This window comes from Anguilla anguilla, chromosome 15 (genome assembly GCF_013347855.1).
Source record: "Anguilla anguilla isolate fAngAng1 chromosome 15, fAngAng1.pri, whole genome shotgun sequence".
In the NCBI taxonomy this organism is placed as follows: Eukaryota; Metazoa; Chordata; class Actinopteri; order Anguilliformes; family Anguillidae; genus Anguilla; species Anguilla anguilla.
The window spans coordinates 25,617,561-25,643,874 of NC_049215.1; the positions used below are offsets into that span (position 1 = coordinate 25,617,561).

A 26,314-nucleotide genomic window follows, 5' to 3' on the forward strand; every position below is an offset into this window, starting at 1 on the left:
TCCTCCTCGCTCGGCTTCGGGTCGCGTGCTGTTCAAACCCTCCACAGGCGCGGTTCAGCGTGTGCGCTTTGACCCAGATTCTCCTTCCTGTGCTGGATATTCCAGTGCACAGCAGGCTGCCTGAGAGGGAGAGAGAGAGAGAACTGGGAGAGCGAGAGAAACCGGGAGGATAGGGAGGGAGAGAGAGAGAAAACCGAGAAAGAGGAAGGGAAAAAGAGTTTTTCTTTTCAGTGCTTCAGAAGAGAATTTACATTAGTGGGCGGGATGTAGGGTGATGGGTGGAGCAGTGTTGCCGTGTTTAGCCTATATGCATCAACCAAGTCTGGTTATTAGATTACGACAGAGGCAGACTGGCGGAGGCATAAATGCATGATTTTCAGTCTTTGTAATTGTCTGTGTAACTTTTTTTTTTTTTTTTCAGTCCAGTGTGAACCTCTTTCTGGGGCCCGATTTAAACTGTCGAATGGGACCTTTGGGAGAGAACGGAGCATTAGGCTGTAAATTTATCACACCGTTTTGAAGCAGTGAGGCCAGGCTAATTCCCTGCTGAAAATGGTCAGACTCCCATTTTCGCCCTGTGACCTACGAGGTGTTCGATGCCCCGTGTCCCGGTGACCCCAGGGCAGGAGCACAGTCCTTCCCCTGCCGCGATTTCGCGATGATGGGATGGCCATTTGTTCTCCCCCCCCCCCCCCCCCCTCCCCCCCCCCCCCCCCCCCCCCCCCCCCCCGCTTCCAGGCTTCATGGCCGTGAATAACAAATCCAAACAGCTGCAGGAAACGTGCTCGGAGAGAGAGAGAGAGAGAGAGAGAGGGAGAGAGAGAGGGGGCGGGACTATGACATCATTGTAGAGCAGGTCATCGTTTCTCGCTGCAAACAGCTTTATTTTTAGCCCTGCCTCCTTTCCCGTTTTCTGCTGCTCTCTCTGTGCGGAGCATATGGAGGAGGGGAAGCCAGATACAGCTTCTCTATCTCTGCATTTTAAAAAAAACAGCTGTTTACATGCTCCACATTAGCGATTGCACAACATAGAAAATTTGGAGAAAATCATGATTGCATACTTTCCCCCAGAGTGCCTTGCAGTAGTCTTTGCCCTCATGTCATTGGGGCAGAGGGCTAATGCAGTTCGGCCATGATAAACCCATTGAGGAAAATTCTGAAGGCTATTTCTTGGGCCCGTGATGGAAAATGCATTACTTTAGTCTACCTTTGTTTTATAGCATCAGACTGTTGGTCCATTACCCTTATTTGTCAGTTTGTTCTGACAATGGACAACTAACGTCTGATCTTGTATGTCATCAAACCACCTGAGACACTTAAGGTCAATGTGGCAGTCTAAGATACCCATTCCTACCTTTTTTGCCTCAGTGCAAGGTTTTTTTTTTTTTTTTGTGCCATCCGGCTGTACTGGCAACAGGCAACACATAGACTGTTTGCGGGGAAAACCTTGCCCTTGCGGGCAGAAGCCAGCCTTCAGTGCGACATAATGAGTTTCAGCTTTGGTTGTGGGTGATGCAATGCAAAACCAGTTGTGCTGTTGTGGGTCTGTGCGTTTTGTCTCAGGTTTGTGTTAGCCTTGTTTCATCTGTACTGTGGGAGCAGAGATATGAGAGTCTGTATGTAGTGGATTGTCTCTCTTACGCAGTGTGCCAGTTATGGACAGATCTGACTCTGTCCTGCCTAATCTCAGTTAACCGATAGAGCTTCTCTGAAATTAAAGATCTTTTCTATTTATGGTTTGAATGAGATCACATGGGTGACGTAGATCTCACAACAGCGAGGAATCTAAATATAATAATGCTGCAATGATTTGACTTTTGGGTACAGATTTGCTTCTTCTTTTCCTTCTGACTTCCACCTCTTTTACCATTAATAATGGCAAAGAGGGCTGTTCAGAAGGAAGATAATAAAAAATAAATGGGAAGCAGAGTAACTTCCTGTTTATTTTTCATTATCTTCCTTCTGACAGGTGCATATTTACTTTACTGTTATTAACGTTTTGGGATGCTCCGTTTATCATTTCCGCAACTTAAAATGCTGTTGCCAACGTAGCCCAGCAAAAAAAAACATTGTGAGCTATTGAGACTGCATTACAGATTGTTTATTAACTGCTTTTCCACTGACAATACAAGCACTGGTTTACACAACTGAGCGCGAGGCAGTCCATGGGCCATTAAGCTCGAAGCAAAACAGCTCATTAGAAACGGAAGCTTAAATTTCAGAATATTTAAGTGTGCTTTCTTTTTTTTCGTTTTGTTTTTAAGCAATGAATAACGTTTGTTTTCAAAGCTCCTAATTCGCCATTATCAGTCATTTTGCCTCGAGGCTGTATTTCATTGGAGCATGTCGGGCTTTGCAAAGGCAGTGTTTTTGCATGCTGTTTAGTTACGATGGCTATCTGGTACCCCTTTAGTCCTCAGGGAGATAATTAATTGAATAATTCTTTCTGTCATCCCTGTATGCGTTTCTTAGGATGAAGAGGAGGAAATTAAACTGGAGATTAATATGCTGAAGAAGTACTCCCACCACAGAAACATTGCCACCTACTACGGTGCTTTTATAAAAAAGAGCCCCCCAGGCCATGATGACCAGCTGTGGGTGAGTTTGTTTGGTGACCCCTCTGGCCTCAAGACACCCCCCCCCCCCCACTCCCCAAACAAATCCAAGTTCCTGTACCCTCTCTGCTCACCGTGCTGCTCAAATGGTCTGGCCTTCAGTCATTCTCCACAGTTCCTTGTTTTCAGGGCTTGTATTACATGCAGTGGTGTTTTTCAAGGCCTTTGGGCCCCCCCATCCCCCCCCCCCCCCCCCCCCCCCCCCCCCCGACTAGGAGATTTACATGCTGTCTCAGAAAAAGTAAAATGTGATATCTGTAAAAACACTCCTTCTCCTAGCCTCCTCCCCCCCCCCCCCCACATACACATGCTCACATGCACGTGCACACACACACCGCACCACATACGTACACACAACTCCACACATGCGTGCGTGCACACACACACCACAAACACACCACTTACCTTTGCACACAGACACACACACTCACACACTTCATTGATGATTGCTGTTATCTCTTAAGCCTGACCACAGTGTTTATACTATTATTTTTGCTGTGATAGATGCATGTTTCATATGCATGTGTGCATGTTTGTCTGGAGATGTCCGTAACTCTGTCTTCATCTCCAGCTGGTGATGGAGTTCTGTGGCGCCGGGTCCATCACAGACCTGGTGAAGAACACCAAGGGAAACACGCTGAAAGAGGACTGGATCGCCTACATCTCTAGAGAGATCCTTCGAGTGAGTCATCTCAGTCCTACCCAGCTGCACTATCCCTGTACTCTTCCCTCCCATTCCTCACCCCTCACCTCTGTCTGATTCTCTCTTTTTCTCTCTTGCCTTCAACCATTTTTCTTCTCTTTACACTTTTTACCTCTCCCATTTCTCTCTTCTCTTTGCACTTTTTACCTCTCCCGTTCCTCTCTGAACGGCTCAGAACGTTTGATCGGTTTGCGAAGCCGTAGAAAGTAAACCCTTCGAGACCGTTCACATAAAACGAGCGCATTGCGCCCCCGAGCTTGGGATTGATTCCCAGTGTGGACTCCCTAAGTGTGAACCTTGAGCTGGATCCAGGCGCTTCCGCCCACTCTGTCGTCACGGCGCACCGTTTGACGCACTCCCACAGACCCTGCGATGCTGTGGTGGCAGCCCATGTTTAAACACTGCGCTCTTTGTGTGCGGTTTTAGTCGGGCTGCTGTGGCATTCTGGGATTTGCGGTCTCACGACAGTGTGCTCTCCCGCTCAGGGGCTGTCCCACCTGCACGCCCATCACGTGATCCACCGCGACATCAAGGGCCAGAACGTCCTGCTGACGGAGAACGCCGAGGTCAAGCTGGGTGAGTGGTGCAACCCCGGCCGTCCTCCCTGGGGTGGGAGCTGGCGGCCCCATCCAGAACCGAATGGGGCTGTATTACACAAGCACACTGTTCTCCACACGCTAATGACAAATGGTTTTATGATGAAACCACGGGGTGCTTGGTACATTTATATATATATCAGACATTTTGTTAGAATTTATAGTTGCAGCGAAAACCACCCAGAGTCCAAGTTTCCTTTCGTACATTCTTTAAACAAGATTAGCAAACATGGGAATGAAAGCGCAGCATAAGAGCTTTACTGGAGCTGGCCAGTCCCCAGGCTCCTGGGGTTGGTTTGAGCTGGTTCAAACTGGCCGGATCCGGTTTTCCTCTGCAGTTGATTTTGGTGTGAGCGCACAGCTGGACAGGACGGTCGGTCGGAGGAACACCTTCATCGGGACACCCTACTGGATGGCCCCGGAGGTCATCGCGTGCGATGAGAACCCGGACGCTACCTACGACTATCGGGTAAGACGGTGTACACACTTTCGACTCAAAACCGGGCCCATGCGCACACTAATTGCCCAGTGATGAAATGAAAATAATTACCTCAAAATGAGAGCAATGACCTCAAACTCCCTGCCCCCCCCCCCATTTTTATCTGTGTTCTACTGCTATTAGACTGGTATATGTTACAGCATATGGAAAGCTCTGGTTTTTATGTCTCAGAAGTATTATTGTGCAGTAAATGTTTTAGAAAGTCACTCTTTAAAAATCCCTTGTTTCACAATCTGATGTCTTCTGCGTGATTGAAAAATTGCCCTCAATATGTTGGTACAGCTAAAACGTCTACAGTATGTTATGAGTTTCAATCACCCTCTCTGTGGCTAGCTGGGTGGCCTGTGATGATAAAGTGGTGCATACACATACTACGGGATGTTTAAAATCGGGGGGTGACAGGAAAACAGTTGGGGATAGTGACTGGTTTAAACCCCTCTCCCCCCCCCCCCCCCCTCTGTTAGCTGGTACAGCACGGTGCTGTATGAAGTTTATATGCTTAATGGCTTTTCTCTCGCAGAGTGACTTGTGGTCCTGTGGGATAACCGCCATTGAGATGGCGGAGGGAGCACCCCGTGAGTTCTGTTTTCTTTTCTCTCTCTTGTTCCTCCCCGATCTGTTTTCCCTGTTTTTTTAAGTACTACCTCAGTGTTTGAGCTTTCAGCCTTTTTTCATTTTAATTGTTTTTATTTATTCTGGTTGGAGAGCCTCATTGAAGTGTATAAATATTAAAAGTTCCTCTTCCTCCTCCAGTATTGTTGTAATGTTGGTACTAAACATGGTTTCATTCCCAGTTATCTAGCGCTTGCTGTTATTGTTTGGAATAGTTCTGCTGAACTGGAATAGTACCGCTGTTTGCAGAGCGAAGCGAAGGTCAATTCTGCGGTCTCTGGTCATATTTACTGCTGCTGATGTGCGCATGTTCGTCCTCTCTCCTCCAGCTCTCTGCGACATGCACCCAATGCGAGCCCTTTTCCTCATCCCCAGGAACCCTCCGCCGAGGCTCAAGTCCAAGAAATGGTATGTTCTAGAGTGTCTCTCACGAAAGCCTTTGCTTCTCGCGTACCGTAGCGCCGCGCCCGTTTAGCACCGCGCCCCCCCCCCTTTTTTTTTTTTTACCCGAGCTTGTGTTGTACCGAGTGCGCTGCTGTTGCTGGGCTTTTGGAGAACGCGATGCTGCTGGCACGGGGCATAAGCTGGCTGTGCGGTAAATCAGTGCGGCGCGGAGGCACATGTGCTTAATGATGTGCTCTGTAATGGAACACTGAACTGTGAGGCCTGCCCGACTCTGGTCCTGCCGACGGGGAGGCGGAGGTCTCGCTGTGATTGGCCTGCTGGCTCTGGCAGCAGTGATTGGTTTAGTCGCTGATGTATGAAGCAGTGCGTGGTTTTGTATGAGGCTTCCCCCTTGGTAATTGGCCCCCGTTATAAATAGCACTGTGAGAGAGGCCAGGCCATTACTGCTGTCTGATGCGCCTCATAGATGCTGCTCTGCCATGAAAATAAATAACGGTAAAATAAAAACAATAAAATGGCCCAGATATCAGCTGCTGTAACCTTAGTCAGTAGCCCTGTTTTTGCATGTGCAGTCTTGCAGTGAATATTACAAAGCCTTTCCATTTAAGGGTCGACTGTGAATTAGAGCCTGCATTCCAGGAAGGCTACTCCAGAAATTTGCTGGATCAAGACCTAGTAGTGCTCTCTCTTACGGAAATGTTATGTTTCGATGTCAACTAGGAAACTCAACTTATTTCACCAAGACACCCTGCCAACGACATTTTTTCGCACTACTGTATAAAAATAATAAACTTAGAGCAATACAGCTCATATCACAAATTAATAACTGCCTTCCATCCTGTCTTGCTAGCTATACACAGGACACAGTGACACAGTCTCAGTCATATTCTTATTTGTACATGTAGATTAAAATATGCAAGGATGCTAGCAGTTATAATTGATTAACTTTTTTTTCAGTTGCAAACAGCTTGTCATTAGCAAGCTTCTCTGGCTGGTATAATAAAGTTAGCGAAGTCATGCCACTTCTAGGCTGTACATGTCTTGGTCATACTCTTGACCTACTTCCATTCCATTGTTGGCTCTTTTCAAGTATTTGATGGCTGCCTGTTCAGACAACTATTAATCAACCTGTTTAAAAAAATGCATGGTTTTTGGTTGTGTGTGATCAAAACAAGCCACTACCGTTGCCAGAAAACTGAGTGCGGCATTGTTCCATGTTTCGTGTGTGAAGATGCCTCTTGGTTACTGAGGCATCTTCTCCTACTCAGCATGTTTCACTCATGCTTGTCTAATGTTTCCCAGGCCATTTATGTTGTGTACAGGTCAGCTGCTACATACCGCTGGAATGTCTTCAGTATTGTTTTCATGGGACCACTTTGTAGTTTGGGTTTTCTAGTCTGGTATACATTGAGGCACTTCTGTGCTACTTCGTTTTCCAGCATGAATTGCTCAGTGATGTTTGAGCAAGACCAAGCTCCCTGGTGAGGAATTAGAATTGTTGAAAATATTTTTTTGGCTGTGGTCTTTTACATGATAAACAAAGCCTATGTCTGTTTAACTTGCCTGGCCTTGGGAGGCCTACTTACTGTATTAGGGATTGGCCGGCTTGCTGTCCGCCCATTCAGATTTTTTTGTAGAAACGCCCCCCAGTTTGCCTCGGGTATAACTGACTTGCAGCCTAGGCAGGGCGGTGGAAAAAAAACAATACTTTATGCTGTCTGTTTTTATGGTTTGATGTTTCTTTGGGCTATTTTCAACCGTTTCAACCGTAACAGCTTCAGAATAAAATGTGCATATTACGTGTGTGACTTGATAAGTGCTGAAAGCTTGTTTGTCCCTCTGGGTATTTAATGACTGTCGTGGAATGTGACAGTGCTGTGCAGTGTTATATATTAAAGATGGTGAATTGCTTGAGCAAGTGTAGCTTTCTGCATGAAATGTTCTGTGCATTTCTATACAGTGAGGGGAATGAATGGAGATGCACTCAGCCACCGCTATAATGCCCTGGAACATCAAATCAGCATCGGTCAAATATTATTCCAGACAACTAGAACTGTGTTTGTAACCCTTTTAAGATGTGAGATCACAAATATGTGATTAGAATGCTCTTATTAACTGAACATTCTAGATGCAACAGTCAATACTGGTAATGGAGAGCAATGCTCTAGTGTTCTAGAACACTGACTGAACAAACCTGCTCTTCAAAGTTTAAGTTTCTGGTGCTCTACCTCAGGTCCAAAAAGTTCTTCAGCTTCATCGAGGGTTGTCTGGTGAAAAACTACACTCAGCGCCCCCCAACTGAACAGCTGCTGAAGCACCCCTTCATTCGGGACCAGCCCAATGAAAGACAGGTCCGGATTCAACTCAAGGACCACATCGACCGCACCCGCAAGAAGAGAGGCGAGAAAGGTGAGTGTCATGCGTTACCATCTCTTCTATGGCTCAGAGATCTCTTACAGTATATGACTCGGGGATGTCTTATATGGCTCAGGGATCTCTTCTATGGCTCAGATCTCTTACAGTATATGACTCGGGGATCTCTTATATGACTCAGGGATCTCTTATGTGGCCCAGAGATCTCTTCTATGGCTCAGAGATCTCTTACAGTATATGACTCAGGGATCTCTTATATGGCCCAGAGATCTCTTATGTGGCTCAGGGATCTCTTACAGTATATGACTCGGGGATCTCTTATATGACCCAGAGATCTCTTATGTGGCTTGGAGATCTCTCATGTGGCTCAGAGATCTCTTAGCTGGCTCAGGGATCTCTTACGTGGCTCCGGAATCTCTTTATGACTCAGAGATCTCTTGCAGTATATGACTCAGTGATCTTTTACATGGCGCAGGGACCTCATTGACCACACACACAATGGAATTGTCATTTAACCTGTAGTAATTAGTTTCCAGGAAATATAATGAAGAGGCACGCTCCTCATAGATAGGTGTACCCAATTAAGCTAAATGATACATGCTTGATACAACCAATTATTTTCCTCATCAAATTTCAAGTGCCTAGAGACTAAAAAAATAATTTTAAGGTTTATGCAGGGGTGCTTGAAAACAATAACCCACGGACCAAAAACGTTTTTAATCATAAGAAGAAAAAACCTCTCGGAATGATAATTAATATTGAGGTATTCAGCTGATGATTAAGCACTGTCTTACTGGTCATTCTTTTTTCTGATTGTATGAAAAAACCAGTTTTAGAGGTTAGTTGGATGTGATGACCTCAGAGGCCTTCCTGTAGAAGTACAATGAGACGGGGATCTTACACAGATACACAGGAATGAAGAGTGAATTTTTTGTTTACTCCCTTATTTGTATTCTTTCGCTGAGCCCTCAGCTCTGTAGTACTGTTGAAGTAAACTATATGGCTGGCAGAGGTGTCGGGACCTGTGTTTCATGTCTGCTGTCTGTGGTATTGAAATCAGCCGTTAAGGATTAACCAGATAAACTTTTGATTTGAAATGGAGGAAAAAAAAGTGTTTCTAGCCTTAGTTCACGTTCATATTTACATTTTCTTGTAACAAAATATTGTATAGGAGGATCTGGTATCTGTGAGAGACCACCATGTTTGTTATATTGTGCTGAATTTGTAAAAGAATTGTAATTATTTTTTCCCCTTGAAGAATTCTTATGGGTATCATATTGCTGTTGCTGTGCATTTAACTGTATTAGCATGGTACACTCATTGTGATGTAGCGTGAATGCTAACGAGGCTGTTCTTTGTAGATGAGACGGAGTACGAGTACAGTGGGAGTGAGGAGGAGGAGGAGGAACCGGCAGAGCAGGAGGGAGAGCCCAGGTACTTCAGCGCTGCTGCCGATGCATACATTTCCTGCAACCATTATACCATACAATATGTACTATATATCATATAACATATACCATATACGCTATACATTATACTATTATACCATGTACCCTATACTATATACCATTATATCATATACTATATACCATTATATCATATGTTATATGCCATTATACCATATACTGTTGTATCATATACCGTACTATATTGGGCACACTCCTACCCTGGGATGCTCAAATCTGCCTTGTGTGGCTAGTGGCACTGCTGGCTTTCATTCTTCCCACTAAACCTGGGACACCTGGTGAGTTAAATCTGTGGCCAATCAGTGCCATTAATCAATGCGTTTACTATCGGCTAGTAAAGGAAGCCAGCGGCGGTGCTGGCCTTGTGGGCCCGATTAGAGCCTCCCTGCTCTAGGCACCGTGGAGCCCGACAGCCTCCTGTATGACACAGCATCGCAGAGATCCCCAGGCACACCAGGGGGGCGTTTTACATTGCCTACCGCTTTCCACTTTGCATATTTTTCAACCCACTCGCAGAGTTACTTTCAATGGCTGTGTCCCACACGCGCTGGATTTGAACACGCAGCAGCGCAGATCCACAGCCCGGTTATCTGCAGGCTAATCCACACATAATAAGCACATTCCACCCCCCTCACCCCCACCCCAATGTCAAGTGAATGAATTGTCTGACGTGCCCCCCCACCTTGTGCCCCCCCTCACAGCTCCATCGTGAACGTCCCGGGAGAGTCGACCCTGCGCAGGGACTTCATCCGCCTCCAGCAGGAGAACAAGGAGCGTTCGGAGGCGCTGCGCAGACAGCAGCTCCTGCAGGAGCAGCAGCTCCGCGAGCAGGAGGAGTACAAGCGCCAGCTGCTGGCCGAGAGGCAGAAGCGCATCGAGCAGCAGAAGGAGCAGAGGCGGCGGCTGGAGGAGGTGAGCCGTCGCCAGGGAAACCGCGTGGGAGGGTGACCCTGAGTGTCACCCCGAATAAGGGCGTGAAATAAATCTGTGTCTACAGGCAGGTACGATATGTGAGATCATAACCAGAAAAACTAGGTGAATCAGTGTCTATACAGTACAAGTGTTCTTGTTAAGAAAGTACAGTATAATCCAGCCATTGTATGCACAGTATTGCCTGCTGTTGTTCATGTATGGACATGCAACAGTGGTTCTGCCCCTGGATATTGTATTTAAAGCCAAATGACACTAGCACATTAAATTAACTGGCTCAAGTAAAATCACTCACAGTGTGCAGAACGTGTAATATATGGCAGGGATCAGGTGAATAAGTGTATGAGTCTGTGGTGATGCCCCTCGTCACACTCATGTTTATAATGAAGCCACTTCTGTTTTGAATGCTCCTGTTGTTTTTGCCCTGGAGAGAGGAGCCTGTGCTTTCCCTGGGCTGACCTCTGTCTGGCCTCGTTACGTGCCCATGCCTAATGTTTGATGTCCAGGGCTGCCTGTGCCATGTCTGTTGGTAGAAAGACAGTCCTTCATGCACGTCTGGCAGACTCATCCCCTGGTTTCACAGTCTCATGTTTTTTCCCCTAATTGAGTTTTCCTGCTTAAAAGGAGACCTGGGGCTCCAGGGGGATAATGACATTATAATGGCTATCTTCATTATCCACACACATTCTGGGTTACGGTGAGGGTGTGTTCTTGTTTGCTTAGGAAGAGTCAGTGTTTTGTGTGTGTGTGTGTGTGTGTGTGTGTGTGTCTGTCAGAGAGAGAGTGTGAGAGAGAGTGAAAGTTCGTGAGAGTGTGAGAGCTATATATTGAGAGAAAATTGGACTAACTTAGTCTGCCCAAAAAGCTTCTCTCAGCAAGTGGAGGTCTTTGCTTCTTGTTAGTCCGAATGGCCAATCTTAACTCAATAAGATTGCGGACTGTCCCTGTTTTGTGTGGGATATGAAGTTCAGAACTAATGGAGAGAGAGAGCTGTGTAGCTAGGTTACCTTTTTTACTTTTCATTGAAGCCTGGCTAATGGAGAGGGTTGCTGTATTGCTGAGTCATTCTTTTTCTTTTAATTAACCCTTTAATGAAGGGTTGCTGATATGTGATTAGAATGTTCTTAACGGAACTTCTGGTAATTCAATGGAATGGAGTTCGAAAAACCTTCCAAAAACACTCCAAAAAACCTACTCTTCAGAGGGTTAGGTTCCACTAATCGGGAAGCAGCTGCATTGCTGGGTCCTCCTCTTATTGTCGTTCTGACTTGCTTGACTAATGGAGAGAGAGCTGTGATGGGTAAAGTGGACCTGAGTTCTCTTCGTCAGCCATTTGTCAGCCAAGCCCAGTGAGAGACCCTGCTGTGTTTTAGAGCAAGCTGTCCATGTTCTTACATTATTCTGCAGTCAGACCAACTTCCTAGAATGATTGGAAATATAGACGTTTGACTAAGAAGTAATCAGGAGCCAATATGTATATAAATCATATAAATCAAGTGCACTTTACATACCTGCTGTTCCCTGAAGTCCCTGCTGTGTGATTCTACATATACAAATATCAAAGAAGAAAACCGTTCACCAATAATATATATTTGTTATTATTAGCTAACAAATTTTGTTTTCTCAGCATGCGCTAGAATAAATATTGTAAGATATTTATTGATAAGCCCAGAAATATGTCAGAAACTTCAGCATAAATGAGTGAGTGTTCATGGTGAAGTGATAACATGAAATTCATTCCAAATGTTCATAACTTTGTTAATTTCATTCACATCCATACTTAGTGGTGCTTCCTACCAGGTACACTAGTACGTAGTATATGTAGTTGTGGTTTGCGTAGCAGTCTGTGTGTCAGCAGTTTGCCGTTACTTGTGACACAGTCCCTAAAAGCTGCTCTCTGTCCCCCTCCCTGGGTTCCCACAGCAACAGCGGCGTGAGCGGGAGATGAGGAGGCAGCAGGAGCGGGAGCAGCGGCGGCGGGAGCAGGAGGAGAAGCGCCGCGTGGAGGAGATGGAGCGCAGGCGCAAGGAGGAAGAGGAGCGCAGGAGGGCCGAGGAGGAGAAGAGGAGAGCCGAGCGGGAGCAGGTGCGTCTCCCCCACCCCCCCCCCCAGAGCCAGAGGCCTGGCCACGGCCTTCCCGGAGCAACCTTCATTGGCTGTCGTTGATAAAGTCTGTAAAAATGTAAAAAGCCCACAGGCCCTGAAGCTGTTTCGGAATCTGTTCACTCTCGGCCCTTTGAAGAGTAGTTTTTTTTTGCAGAATGTTTTCTCAACATTCCAAGTCAGTGTTCTAAAACTCTGACTTTCATTGTTTTCAGTTATTGGCAGTGATTGTTACATCAGCAATAGAAATATGCAGTTCAAATGGTGTATTTGTGATTTTACACTTTCAATGGTTCAAGGACAGGTAGGCTAAGAATACATAAACTGCAACAGTGCCCAGTTTCGCATCCACCAGTGTCACTGCTGTAACCATCAGCAGTATTTGAGTACATACGCAGGGTTTTGGAGAAAGGGCAGGGATAGGTCACAGTTTCCCCACTCACCTGTGTCCCTGTCTTTGATTGGCAGGAGTACATCCGTCGTCAACTGGAGGAGGAGCAGAGACACCTAGAGATCCTGCAGCAGCAGCTGCTCCATGAACAAGCCATGTTGCTGGTAACCTGTCTACTCTTCTCTACATCCTGCTCTTTCTCTCCGTCTATCTCTCCTCCTACTGGGCTGAAGAGGCTAGCACAGTCTCCCACATTTCAGTCTGTCTAGGGGGTCAATGACAGCCCAATTATCTTGTTTAAACTGGTGTTGTTTCTCTGAAATAAGAGCGTCTGTCAGCAAACATAGTGACCATTTCATGGTGTTTCTGTGCACTGTTTTATGATTTTGGTTTTATGATTTTGAAAGGCTTTCTTGGTCCTCGTGTTGGTCGACCTATTGAGTTGCAGTTGCTGCTCTTGTCTTGCTCTGTGTGTGTCATTGGGAGTTTTTGCAGGATTCTGTTTGGGAGCTTATCAGCTCCAGCAGGAAGGAAGTGAATCTTTCCATGTCCCTCTTCAGATATCAGATATTTGCGAAGTAAACAGTTATGTTTTGCTTTGAAGTGAGTTGTTTATGTTGTTTTGAGGGCTCTTTTGCATCTTTGGGGTAGGCCACTCAGACAGGAAGTGAGTTAAGATGAGAGTACTCTACCACCAGCACCATCCACGCTTTCACTGACCTCCGTGTCATCTCTCTCTTTTTTTCCCCATCAGCTTTTGGTCTTGACATTTTTCTGCACCACAAGTTTCTCACTTGCAGTCTAATTGAGTAATCCCTCCTGCTGTTTCAAAACCTAATCATTAATTATTTGATTTGCTTGTTTCAAGAAATTGATTTCCAGAGCTGAGTTGGCTTGTTCAAAAGTGAGCCAGAATGTATGATGCACCTCCAAGCGGCCAAAGGCGCCATCACCTGTGTTTTGGACCAGTTTAACCTGTCACATTATTGCATATTAATACAACTGCCTCTGCCCTGTTAAGCTTTACTTTTATTTTTTTATATAATATAGTCTAAATTTAGGCGGCAGTGTAGTATAATGGCTAAGGAGTTGGTCTTGTAACCTAAAGGTTGCAGGTTCGATTCTCCGGTAGGACACTGCCGTTGTATCCTTGAGCAAGGTACTTAATCTGCATTGCTCCAGTATATATCCAGCTGTATAATTGGATACAACGTAAGTTGCTCTGGATAAAAGCATCTGCTAAATGCCTGTAAACTAAACTAAACTAAATTTAGGTTTTTCTTTTAAAACTTTCTGACTCATTAAAATCATCAGCTTAATGCTGAACCAGGAGCAAGTCACTCAGCTGTGAGCTGAGACAGATGCAGATGTGGTCGCCCATTAGAAAAATCTGTTCTTCTTTTTTTTTCCCGTCAACGTTAGCGCTGCTGCTCCAGAGAGAGACTTGTCAGTTCCACAGCTTTTCAGAATAGCACACACATGCGGAACCTGACCCTTGACCCCTCCTCACTACAGGGGCTCGTCAGGATAGTTGCTAGCACAACACTGAACTCCCTATCCAAGCTTTCAGCATTCCCTCCAGCGAGACACACAGCCGTCCCCCGGGATACCAGGATACAGAGAACCACCCCTCTCAGGCCCCCACCCACCAAATATTCTTACACCTCTCCCCCTGCTCTGGCACTATAGTAGAGTAAACAGCCAAATCCCCCGCCCCCGCCTCGGCCACGCGCCTCACCTCCTCCGTTCTCTACGCCAGGAGTACAAATGGCGGGAGATGGAGGAGCAGCGGCAGGCGGCTCGTCTCCAGCGGCAGCTGCAGCAGGAGCAGGCCTACCTGCTCTCGCTCCAGCAGGACCACAAGCAGCAGCAGCAGCAGCCTCAGCAGCAGCAGCAACAGGCTGCCCCGCCCCCAGAGCCCAAAGGCCCCGCCCCTCAACCCGAGCCTCAGCCAATCGAGCGGGTCAGAGAGGTGAACCTCGCCCCTCCCCCCATGCCTTCTGCTGCTTCTGTTCTCTCAACCTTTTTGTCTAACACTGCTGACCGTAGCGGGCGTGGGACCTCAGCCAGCGTGGTGCATAACACAAAACTACTACTTGTGAGCGCTCAACTTTTGGTTTTCTTTTTTTTTCTTCACTTTTTTAAAATAAGTTTACTGGGATTTTTTCTGGAATCTTATCTATTAAAGCAGTCTTTCCGTACGTCGATAACGGTAACTTAACCCGCATGCTCCAGAAACTAAGTTCACTGTCTTTACGAGAAACACCATACCCCTCCTCCCTACTGCCCTCTAGCCCTCTGTCTTCCTAACTTTGGAGCATCCATGATGAAGCTATGACTAGGGCCAGGTTACCATGACAATGCCAGTCCGCATCTGTGGATGTTCCAGCCCTCCAGAAAGAAAAGAAAATCTCTTGCTCACATCAACCACAGTCTTTTTTATTTATTGTTCTGTCTCTTCAGGTAGAAAATGCAAAACTGCTTGCTTCTCTGCTGCTTCCTCGGCTGCCACTAAAACTTCTTAAGATGAAACATCCTTTTTGTTCTGCGTTTTTGTTTTAAATTGGTCTCAGACTGGAAGGGGCTCGTCTGCCATGATTTACACGTGATGTGTAATATTTTTACCTTCAGTTTTAACCTTGGTTTCACCTGGTTTTTAAACTTGATTTGCCCCCCCCCCCCCCCCCATTTCACGCTATTACATGTCTAATGATATTCCAGCACAGCTGTTTCTAAAATGATAATGAGCAGTATGTATGATGGACACACACATTAATTGTGTATTTAAAAAAATGTAAAGATCTTTATTGTCTAAATGGATTATTTTTTTGGGAATTTGCACAGTACTTGTTTATTTAAAAAAAAAGAAATCTTAAAATAAGCTGTCCATAATGCATACTGTCCTTCAGCCACCTTTTAAATTGAAGCTTTGACTTTCTTGCGCCTATGAATCATCAGAAATCATACACTCAATGAGAAATTTCCTTCAAATTCGCTCTGTCCAAACTTAAACCCACGCTATGTCACAGCAGCATCACAGCTAGCTTTCATTTCCAAACACCTTTCCATCTCTCCAGGTTAATCCATGCTGTTGCGCTGGTTTATATTGAAGAAATCAATCAGGAGCAAAATGCAGAAATCCAGTCATATTTTGTGTTGCCTGTTTGTTTTTAAGATGGGAAGCCAAAGAGGCAAATTTTTTAAATTGTTACTTCCATACCATTTTGGGGTATAGGAACATTTGCATTTATAGTGGTCTGCTCTCTGTGAAATCAGTTCCAGCTGTTTCCTCTGTATTAAATTGTCCAAGGCTTGAGAAAATCCTCTTGGTGTTCCCTGGCTTGTGTCTGCAGCCATGTTGTTGTAATTGGGGGGGCAGAGATTGCCAAGAGAGTGACAGGTAAAAGCTCTGACTCTGCATTTTGGGTGGCTTTAATCCCTTTGTCTTGGAGGCATATGGAGAGCTGGGCTGGCTTTGTTTAAATCCCCCCATTTTGGGGAGTCTGCATTGTACCATTGTAATGCAGATGAAGTCTTTGATATGGTTGGTGTACTTTACTGTTGCCGTCGCCTACTGTTTTCTGCTTGTATCTCAAGATTGAAAACTGCAAGCGAAAATTGTTGGATTTGTGCTATTATCGTGCTATTCTTTTTGTTGTTGTTGTTGTTGTTTTTGAAGTATGCTTCAAAAGCCCTGCTTTTTCTTAAACTTAGATGGAGGTAAACATTATGGCCAGTGTCTCTACTCTGCCCTATAATTGAAAGAAAGTGATTTATACACACAGATCTGTTCCTCAAGTTGTTTCCATAACAAGACATTTTGTTATTACAGAAACTTATTATGATTATTGTTTTGTTAAACTGGGGTAATCTCATGCTGTTCAACTGAAGAAAGTTGGTCTTTCTGGGAAATTGTGTGTTCTCAAGCAGGTAATATGATGCCACCGGGTGTGGAGTATATTAATGTAGACATTTGCCAATATTTAGCATTGATTATTCAGATTTGCTAACCATCTGATGAGTTAGTGTTTTGTTTATAATCAGTGCATTGTGACAAATGTAAAAAAAAAACACATGGATTGAAACAGGCAGCCTTCATGATGGCTAAGCAAGTAGGACAGGGCAAGACCATCATTTGTCTTTCCTCTCTAACTAGAATAATGATTTATTTGACATCTAAATGCAGTTTCTGTCCAGCATTCTGATAATATTTTCCTGCTACTGGCTGTTTTCTTGTTCAAACGTACTTGATATGCTGTTGATGTCCAGTCAGGCCAGCCTGTACTGCTGTTGCTGTTGAGTTATTCCATCTATATCTCTCTGGACATGCTCCTGGGCCATATGAGCTCTAGAGCTGGGTGTTTTGTTTCAGCTGAAAAGTCCCTCGCTGTTAAAAAAAACAAATAAGAAAACTACTCATCCATCATTGTTCTATTTACTCAGAAGACCATAAACCCACGAGCCGTGTCCTGTTTTATGTGTTGTCGTGTTTTGCTCTGCGGAAGCAAGTGTATCTCGTTCCCCCCTTGTCCCTGGTTTCAAGCTTCAGCCAGACAGCGATTGACCCCCCTGCTGTACAGCCGAGAGAAATCTCTGCTGTGGGGATGTGTGTGGAGAGGAACCCCCTTTGTGACAAAGTTTCAGTCAAGCTGCTTTATGTTCGAGCGGCATTTTGCAGTTTCTCCATGGGGCTTGGTAATTGCCGATTTGTAATAGCTTTCCGGATAATTTTAACAAAAAGCACCAGCTGTGTTTCACATGGAGAATCTGCCGAAATGTTTTCCAGAGGAGATGTTCGTATCCGTTCGTATGATCCCGCATGTGTTCCCCAGAATCCAGTGCGGTCCAGTCTTCTGTGGAGCCAGCTGACACAGCGCGTTCTCACAGCATTACCATAACGTTGCCACAACGTCTCTGCGGTGTTCTGAGAACGCTGTGCTCGCGGCTGTTTTGGTCCTCAAGATGTTTCATCTCAAGAGTCCCGCCGTGCCATTAACACGTTTAAGCCTCTCGTCGTCCGCAGTGGAGTTTCCTCAGGAAGCGATTGAAACCGATGGCTGTATTGGTCTGCCATCGTGTGCCTTCCACGCTCTTCATTTTACGCTGACCGTTTGTGTGCAAGATCAGATCTGCTGTATGTGGACGCAATGCGGATTGGCCCGATAATATGGGAAAGGAAAACTGACTTGAGTCAGTGATTCGAGGCATCCTATGGAAACTCTGCTGTTGTCCATGCTGTTGTGTCTGTAGGTCGCTGAAATAGTGGTGCGCTTGATTGATTGACGCTGCCGCTGACAGTGTCCCTCTGGTGTCCCTCTGGAGAGTCTGTGATATTTAGGCTGTTCCCCTGTCTGTCCACTCAGGCTGATGAAAGATTTCGAAAGAATGTTCAGGGCTCTCCTCAAGCAGCACAGTCCAAGCAGCCCCCCGTGCCCCCCCGCGCGGAACCATTCTCTAACGGCAACTCCTCCGAGCCAGTGCACAGGCCCACAGAACCTCAGGTAAACCTGCAACCCCTTCTCTCTCTCTTTCTCTCTTTCTGTCTCTCTGTCTTTCTCTCTCTCTGCCTTTCTCTCTTGCTGTCTCTCTCTCTCTTTCTGTCTGTCTCTTTCTCTCTCTCACTGTCTCTCTCTTCCTCTCTGTCTCTCAGTCTGTCTGTCTGTCTGTTGTTCTCCCTGCTATAAATCTTCCACGAGGTGCTGCACACTGCACTCGGGTTACATGATCTGGGTTGGAGAATTTCAAAACGATATTAGAATTATTTTTTATACATGTACTTTTACTCTTGTTGCTAATGAATTTTCAGCTAGTACAAGTTTTCATACACCTGGTAACTGAAGATGAGGGCCCCACCCTCCAGTTTAATGTCTGGATTCTTGAGCCCGATCTGCTCTCCCTGAGCAGGCAGGCAGAATTCCAGCTTTGGTCTGGGTGACAGATGGCTCCTACCCTAGCTTCTGTAAGGACAGCGGGAATGCTTAGTCTGCATGCTAATGGCTGCTGCACCACACCCAATCATTCTATCCTCTCCACTCTGCCATCATTCTTCTGCCATTGACCTGTCCGGTGCACTGGAACCATTTGGGGAATGAAACAAACACCCAGTAAAGCTCTTCCTGTCAACTTGCTGTCTTGCTGTCATATTCCTCGAATGGTCAATGAGTCCAAGGCTGTCTGTCGGTTATACATGTCGTAGTGTTGGACATTGAGACGGTGATGTGTGTGTTTGTGTGTGAGTGTGTTTGTTGTGTGTGCTGTATGTTTTTGCGTGTCTTTGTGTGGATCTGGATTTCGTAGGTGTAGTTTTTGTGTGATCATTAGCTCTGTGCATTCCTCACAGTTCATTGAAGCCTAACTGCACAGATGCACAAATAATTCAGTTTTAGATGTTTGAAGTTTGAATGAATGCTTCAGAAGAGTGGCAAGGCTATAGAGGTCTAAAAGCTGTAATTAAAGTATGATCATTATAATCGCTTAATTCTGTAATTTCTTTATTTACTTTTTTGTTTACCGCTTTGAAGCAATACGGGTTCAATCATGCCTGATTGGTTTGGATCGCATTATGATTCAATATGTCGTTGACAGGCATGTTTACTCCAGCCTGTCGGGTTCTGTGGGAACGTCTGCAGATTTCTACAAGCTAATGGAAAGATAAAGGAAGAATAAAAGAAATGAGAATGTGTTGAGACATGCACAGCTCCAGTGATCCCATGTTACATGGTTTTTGCTTGACACAGTAATGACACAATAATGCTGTGACACTCCCAGTGCACAGGTGGCTCTATAACCCGCCTTGAGTTTCAGTCGTCGTGCGTCTTTGAGTTCGCTGGCCTGAATTTCTGTGTGTGTACATCTGTACAGTCTGCATGTCTGCCTGTGTCTGCTCGCATGTGTATCTCTTTGTTTCTGCCTGAAGTGCGTGACTGTTTGCTCTGTGTGCCTCTGTGTGTGTGTATCTGTGTGTGTTTAGATGTGTGTGTGCGTGCTGTGTGTGTGAGTGTGAGTGTGTCTGTGTTTGTGATGGTCTGTGTGTGTGTGTTTGTGTGTGATTTGTGGGTGCTTGTGCACGCGTATGTATGTGTTTATGTGTCTGTGTGTGTGAGTGTGTGAGAGAGTGGGAGAGTGAGAAGGTCTGGTCCCAGGCAGCTCATCCCTGGCTCTCTCCCTGGCTGTGCTATGGTCTCCCTGCACCCTCTCGCTGTGCTGACCCCCCTGTTTGTTCTCTCCTCTGGAAGGTCCAGTGGTCTCATGTGGCAGCTCCCCCTGTGTCTCGCTCCCATTCCTTCAGTGATCCGCTTCCTAGTTTTGCACATCTCCATCTGCGCTCTCAGGACCCCCACCACCCAGCGCCTGCACGCGGCGATCCGCTGCCCCCCTCAGAACCTAGGGCAGAGCCCCCTGGGGCCTGGGCTCGGGGCCACAATGAGGAGGTCCCTCCCAGGGTAAGGACAGGCTTGCAGGGCCCCCGTTTCACCCATTTACCTTCTCCCCTCCACCATCCTGCTGAGGGGCCCTGTGAACAGTGCTGTTTCTGACCCCAGATCAGTGAGATCTGTTATCGTTACCTACACCTGCGTGTGTGTCAGCGCTGAGATCAGTGTGATCTGCTATTGTTTGCCTAGACCTGCCTGTGTGTCAGCTCTGAGATCAGTGCGATCTGTTGTCACTTAATTACGCCTGCCTGTGTGTCAGCTCTGAGATCAGTGGCATCTGCTATCGTTTACCTACACCTGCCTGTGTGTCAGCTCTGAGATCAGTGTGATTTGTTATCGCCTGCCTGCCCTAGGAGCCCTTCTGGCATTTTCCTTTAGTTAGCATGGGCAACTCATCCTGCTGAGGCACTGGGCTCCAGTGCCTGGATGGACCCCACGGTCTGGTACCTAATCCTGGTCATGCCCGTACTGACTGCGGCCAGCAGGCATTGCATTATGGGCCATAGAATTATCTAGGGAGGGGTTTAATTGGCTGGATTCTCCATGTCACTTTATGCAAGAGCTGCTCCTCTGGGCAAACCGACATGTGTTGGCTGTCCGCATGTGCCAGAGTGCTCTTTGAAAGAGGACACACGTTAGTGCCGTGGTGTGCCTGCCGAATGCACAGGATCGCTCGCCATTTATGCTGTCGTGGCTTGAAGGGGGGCCAAAGCAGATCTCCATAGTGATGTCACTGGGTCACCTGACTGACCACATCTCCAGACATCAGGAAATTCAAGATGCTGAATAACACACATGGTACCTGTAGTGTACCGCCTCCACTGAATCTTAAAGGGGAGGGCTAATTTTCCACAGTAAAATCAACAAATTAATTTGTAATAAGTATTTATTAATTCCTAATTAATTACTAATGAAGTCATGAATTATGGCCAAGGATTACCAGTGTAGTTGCCTTGCTGCCCATGTTTTTGGATTGTCAGCTTTGAGGTGTAATGCCCTCTGAAACTCCCATAACCCTCCTGTGTAAGTCCTGTCCTGCACCTGCTAACCACATCATTGTGTTTGTATCGCTCTGGCCACTGCTCATCTGTCCTGTGGGTCTCATTTCCACCCCCTTCTACCCTGCCCAGGTGTGCGCAGTCTCTAATCTCCCATAATTCCTCTGCTCTTGTGATCAGGTTCATTCATTGCACATCCATTTGGGGGGCTACTGAAATCTGTGCGCTCTTTTGGGTTTTTTTTTTTTAGTGTCTCTGTTAACTTTTTAAGTCGAAACATGGCTGTTTTCCACAGCGATTGTGCAAGAACATCGAGCTAGCTGAGAGTGTGCTAGTAACAACTCTGGAGCCCAAGAAGAGATTTGCAGTCATATGTATGCAGGTCACTGGATACTAAAAAGTTACCTCTTCTATTGATTATAGTCCCGTGTTGTTTCCGCTAATTGTCCCAATGTTGTTTGTTGGTCGTTTCATTGTGTTTCATGAGATATTTCCCATGTAGTTTGTAGTTATGGACGTGTTAATACTGACTTTGTTGATGTGTTTTCATTTCTTTGCTTGTATATCGGTGCAAGATTTTCCTGAGAGTAGGTTTGAACACAGATCTTAATTGTCTTTACTCATAATTACAATTTGATCTTTGCTTTTGAAACCGTGTAATTTTGCCAGCGGTGGAAAGAGTTGATCTTTCTCATTTGGGAACAGCGCTATGTGAGTGTAGAAGGGGAATTGTGTGAGAGGGGCCGAGTGTGTGCTTTTGGCGCCCCCTGCTGCCTCACCTGTGAGATTGTCTTGTCTTTTGGGAAAGGTCCCGGTGAGGACGACGTCCAGGTCCCCTGTGCTCCCTCGCCGGGAGTCGCCCCTCCAGGGGAACCTGCAGCAGCAGAGCAGCCAGGTGGGACAGAGGAACTCCAGGTAACCACGCCCTCTCCCTGCTGGTCTTCATTTCTACCTGTGGGACAGTGCCGCTTCTCACTGGCCTCTATTTTACATTTTGCCATCTTACAAGAAGCTTTTATCCCGAACAACTTAAACACCATCCATTTATGCAGCTGTATAGTTCAGTGCTGTGCACAACGGCAGTGGGAATGAAACAATCTTTGAGTTTACCCAATAAGCCCATTTCCCTAACCGTTATGCTTCACTGATCAGAAAAAACTCAAAGGGTAGGGTCACTGTTTGTCCATTGCTTGTTTCCTTGTCACATGGAGCCTTGTGTGACTGTGCCCCTCTCTCAGTAACGCAGAGCCACGCCTCCTCTGGGACCGTGTGGAGAAGCTGGCCTCCAGGCCGGGCAGCGGCAGCTCCTCCGGCTCCAGTAACTCCAGCTCTCAGGCCGGGTCCCAGAGCAGCTCCGGGGAGAGGTTCCGAGTGCGCTGTGAGTCCAGTGTCCCCACACGCGCACACACACACGCACACACATATACCCCCACCCATACACACACGCGCACACACACACCCCCACCCATACACATACACACACACACGCATACACGCACACACACACGTACACACGCACACACACATACCACTACCACATATACACACACACACACGCGCACACGTAAAAACACGCACACACACACACGTACATACACACGTACACACGCACACACACATGCACACACAAGCGCACACTCACATAGATACAGGCACACACATAATCATAGACAGGCTATTGCTTACTCTCGTGCGTACACCTGCTGCTCATGCAGTATAGATTCCCTCCCGGACACACTATTCAACTACATTTCATTAATGTTACTTGTGAACACATACTGTAAGTGCTACATTACTGTGCACACCAAGCACGTGCACTCACTCACAGACCAGCAGCAGGCTAAAAAGCTGTATCACAGACACGCATTCCCACAGTACTGAGCTTTTTGCGCTGTCAGAACATCTTCCTCAGCCACTTAAACCCCGGAATCCGTTCGTTAATCTTCCACTTCAGCCTCTTCAAAGTCTGAGGGCTCCCCCATGCAGCGCCCGGAACACGCCGGAAAGAAGCCCGAGGAGAAGAAGGACTTTGTCAGACCAAGCCGGCCAGCTGTGAGTGCCTAACGTTACCGCTCATCTCCTCGGCGTCGGCTGATCTGATAAGTGTTTTTATGCCCCGAGACTTTCAGTGGCCCTCCAGGCTTTTGATGTTGTGATATTTTAAATTGCCTGTGTCTGGAGAGGACCCTGAGTGGTCGTGACCTCACGTCTGTACAACAACATTTTAGTGGAAACAGTCCAGGACGGAACGCTTCACAAAGCGAGTACTGTAAGAGAGTTTTGGGGTTGTTCCAGATTTTTATTTCATTTAATTTATTTATTTTAGCTAGTCGTCAGCACTTTTGTAAGAGTCATAGTCATGGATGAAAGAAATGACAGTGTGTGTTTCTACACATGCAGTTTTTTTGTCGTTTTTTTTCTTCTTCTTTGTCCTCATTTTCCTTTCTTTGTTTTTCCGCCGACTGCTCTGCGGACTTGGGGCCCCTCGCGGGGTCACATGACGTAATCACGTGACTCTGTCTGAGTTGTGTAGGGTGACGTGGTAAGCAGTGCCAGATGGAGTGTGTTCATTCCTGTGTGGACTGGTGTGACTCACTGCCCCCCCCCCCCACCCCAAAGCTGCATGCCGCTGCCAACCATAGGGAACACCAGCTTTTGCTCGTTGTCTCTCCTCTGACCTCAAGCCACACATTACTGCTTTACTGTGCCGCTTCAGAAAAGCGACATCTCCTCATATCATGTTCATATTCGCTGCAACGGGAAGCGCTTGCCGTGTCTCCCTGTGAACTTTCCTTTTTTCCCTCCCTTTTGATTGTGGTCACTGCGTCATTTCCATGTAAATCTTGTGTGGGCCTGTTTGTGGAAAGGCACAGGGGTATTAGCCATCAAGCAACTTACTGGCTCCAGTCTGTTTTTAGGAAGGGTGAGAGTGACTATCAGAGCTTTTAACTGGTGTTTGTCTCCATGACTTCACCTCGTGAAATGTGCTGCAGTTCTAAGAAAGAGTTGGTTTGCTTTGAAATATAGTGTCTAATTAAGAGGCTTAATGTTAGTGATTCATCATATGGAAATTCGGGCTTTTTATCAAAAACCGATGTTTGTCGGGCTGTATAGGCTGATGCCAATGCCACCTTGTTTTAAACTGTGGCACAAACGCAAACTGCAACCTGTTTCTCCATTCTCAGAAGTACTGTAAGAGACGGGCACTGATGTCAACTTATGAAGGGAAAGTGTAGGAAATTGTATCTATGCAACAAAATATTTGGCAGACCCTTTTATGTGTTTATTCAAATAATTACATGTACAACTCGAGAGTTTTAATGATTTGCTTTTGTCCATCATTATGTCTGGGCTGTAGCTAGCGCACATCACTTATCTCCATATTCATTCCTTTGCGGGCTCTTCACTGGCCAGCCTCATAGGCTGGTGGTCTTTTACCGCTTTTCACTTCCTGTCTGCAGTTTCCTGCTTTCTTCCTGCACTTCTCTCTTTGTAATTTCCTGTGAGATGAGCTGCCCCTTATTGCCAGGAAGTCTTTTGCTAGGAGGGAAAAAGAGAAAGAGAATAATACTACTCTTGATTTAAATGACCTTCTAAGTGTATATCAATAAGTATGTGATTGAAGAATATTTTTTTCTGGCCTGTAGCTGGGGTTCATCACTGTTGGGCTGAGGCTTGCGTCACCAGCATTTTTGTCTTGTTACACCTGCGGGTGGCGCCAAAGTGCACAGTGGCATGCGTCTGACCTCTGACCCCTATCCCCCAGGACCTTACTGCCCTGGCCAAGGAGCTGCGTGCCGTGGAGGACGTCCGTCCCCCCCACAAGGTGACGGATTACTCGTCCTCCAGCGAGGAGTCGGGGACCACAGATGAGGACGATGAGGACGTGGACCAGGAGGGTGCGGAGGAGTCCACTTCTGGCCCTGAGGACTCGCGAGCGGTGTACGCACATCGCCATCCACACCTCTCTCCCACCTGCCACTTCCACACCGCCACCTGTGCTGGCGGCTCCTCAAGTATTGGTTCCACTAGCCAATAGACAGCAAGCGGCTTTGGGTGGAATCGGCGCAGATTCGGCCCGGAAGTCGCTTGGTATCTGGGGTCTGTGGTTGAATGCTTTGAAACCAGGTTTTTCTTGCCCAGTTCAAAATAGAGAATAGAAACTTTGGGGCAGCTGAAAAAAAAAACAGTTCAAGGCTCTGAGATTTATGAGTCCACTGCAGTCTTTTATAAATAAGTGCTCTTGTCCGCTATCCTACGGCCAATGCAAACATGTATTCATATACTGAGTCAAATGTTTCAAGAATTAAATGGCATGAATGAATGTGACTGTGCTATAGGAATGAAACACCAATGCTTCTCTGAATTATACTGAATATAGCCCTTCATATTGAGAGCGAGAGAGAGAGCACGACGGAGAGAGAGAGAGAGAGAGCATGACAGAGAGTGAGACTCATGCACACGCTGGTGATGTTACTGACAAACAGGCCTGTAATGTTTTAGTTCAGAAATAGGTCAGCTACGTTAATCTCTCGGGAATAGATTGTTCTCTACACTGATATTGAAGCACACAGTAATGGAGATGTTTGTCTGGCTTATATGGACTATATGATTTTCTTTAACCAAAATGCTACCTGAAAATAAAACATGAAAATGAAATTTGCACCCTGAATTATTAGCCGATGATTCATGGTGCCATTTCCAGTAGTTTCTTTTGGTAATATGCTTCCAAAGTACTTTTACACTTGGCTGTGAATGCCTTGCATGTACTGTATGCAATAATGAAGCATTCTGTAGTAGTAATGCTGCTTTGAGGTGAGAGAGCTCTTGTCTTATAACCTGTCTTGAGGCTCAGCATTGTGACTGCCCTCATGGTTTTGGTTATACACTTTCTTGTACGTCGCTCTGGATAAGAGCGTCTGCCAAATGCCTGTAATGTAATGTAATAAACATGAAAAACTGCATCCTAATGATGGATCTGAGATGCCTTCAGAAAGTGCAACAGCAAGCACTGTGCAGAAATAGCCAAACCACATTCCAGTGACTCTGGCCATTTCAGGACTGGGTGAACTCAACAGGTTCATGGCGTGAGGTTGAGAAATCTTAAGCTCTACAGCAAATGCATTACCCTGGAAGATTAACCGGCCCACGCAGGCGAACACAAGTGGCGTAATCGACGAGTACTCCCGT

The 26,314-nt window shown here is 46.2% G+C and overlaps 1 protein-coding gene across 13 annotated transcripts in view; it reads left to right on the top strand.

Annotated features, from left to right (window-relative positions):
• LOC118214305 (mitogen-activated protein kinase kinase kinase kinase 4) overlaps positions 1-26,314 on the top strand; it is a 78,707-nt gene that overhangs the window by 38,626 nt on the left and 13,767 nt on the right. For 4 of the 13 annotated variants that reach the window (XM_035394180.1, XM_035394186.1, XM_035394179.1 and 1 more), the window contains exons 4-22: positions 2,473-2,598; positions 3,187-3,297; positions 3,804-3,894; positions 4,253-4,383; positions 4,934-4,988; positions 5,355-5,433; positions 7,664-7,839; positions 9,165-9,237; positions 9,971-10,181; positions 12,123-12,284; positions 12,771-12,857; positions 14,453-14,665; positions 18,057-18,194; positions 19,929-20,135; positions 21,933-22,039; positions 22,363-22,502; positions 23,079-23,176; positions 23,658-23,666; positions 24,891-25,066. In XM_035394180.1, the coding sequence (XP_035250071.1) occupies positions 2,473-2,598; positions 3,187-3,297; positions 3,804-3,894; positions 4,253-4,383; positions 4,934-4,988; positions 5,355-5,433; positions 7,664-7,839; positions 9,165-9,237; positions 9,971-10,181; positions 12,123-12,284; positions 12,771-12,857; positions 14,453-14,665; positions 18,057-18,194; positions 19,929-20,135; positions 21,933-22,039; positions 22,363-22,502; positions 23,079-23,176; positions 23,658-23,666; positions 24,891-25,066 (2,390 nt within the window). Of the gene's footprint in view, positions 1-2,472; positions 2,599-3,186; positions 3,298-3,803; positions 3,895-4,252; positions 4,384-4,933; positions 4,989-5,354; positions 5,434-7,663; positions 7,840-8,633; positions 8,726-9,164; positions 9,238-9,970; positions 10,182-12,122; positions 12,285-12,770; positions 12,858-14,452; positions 14,666-18,056; positions 18,195-19,928; positions 20,136-21,932; positions 22,040-22,362; positions 22,503-23,078; positions 23,177-23,657; positions 23,667-24,890; positions 25,067-26,314 lie in introns of those variants that run through there. The other 9 variants (XM_035394181.1, XM_035394182.1, XM_035394188.1 and 6 more) reach the window with 5 other exon arrangements.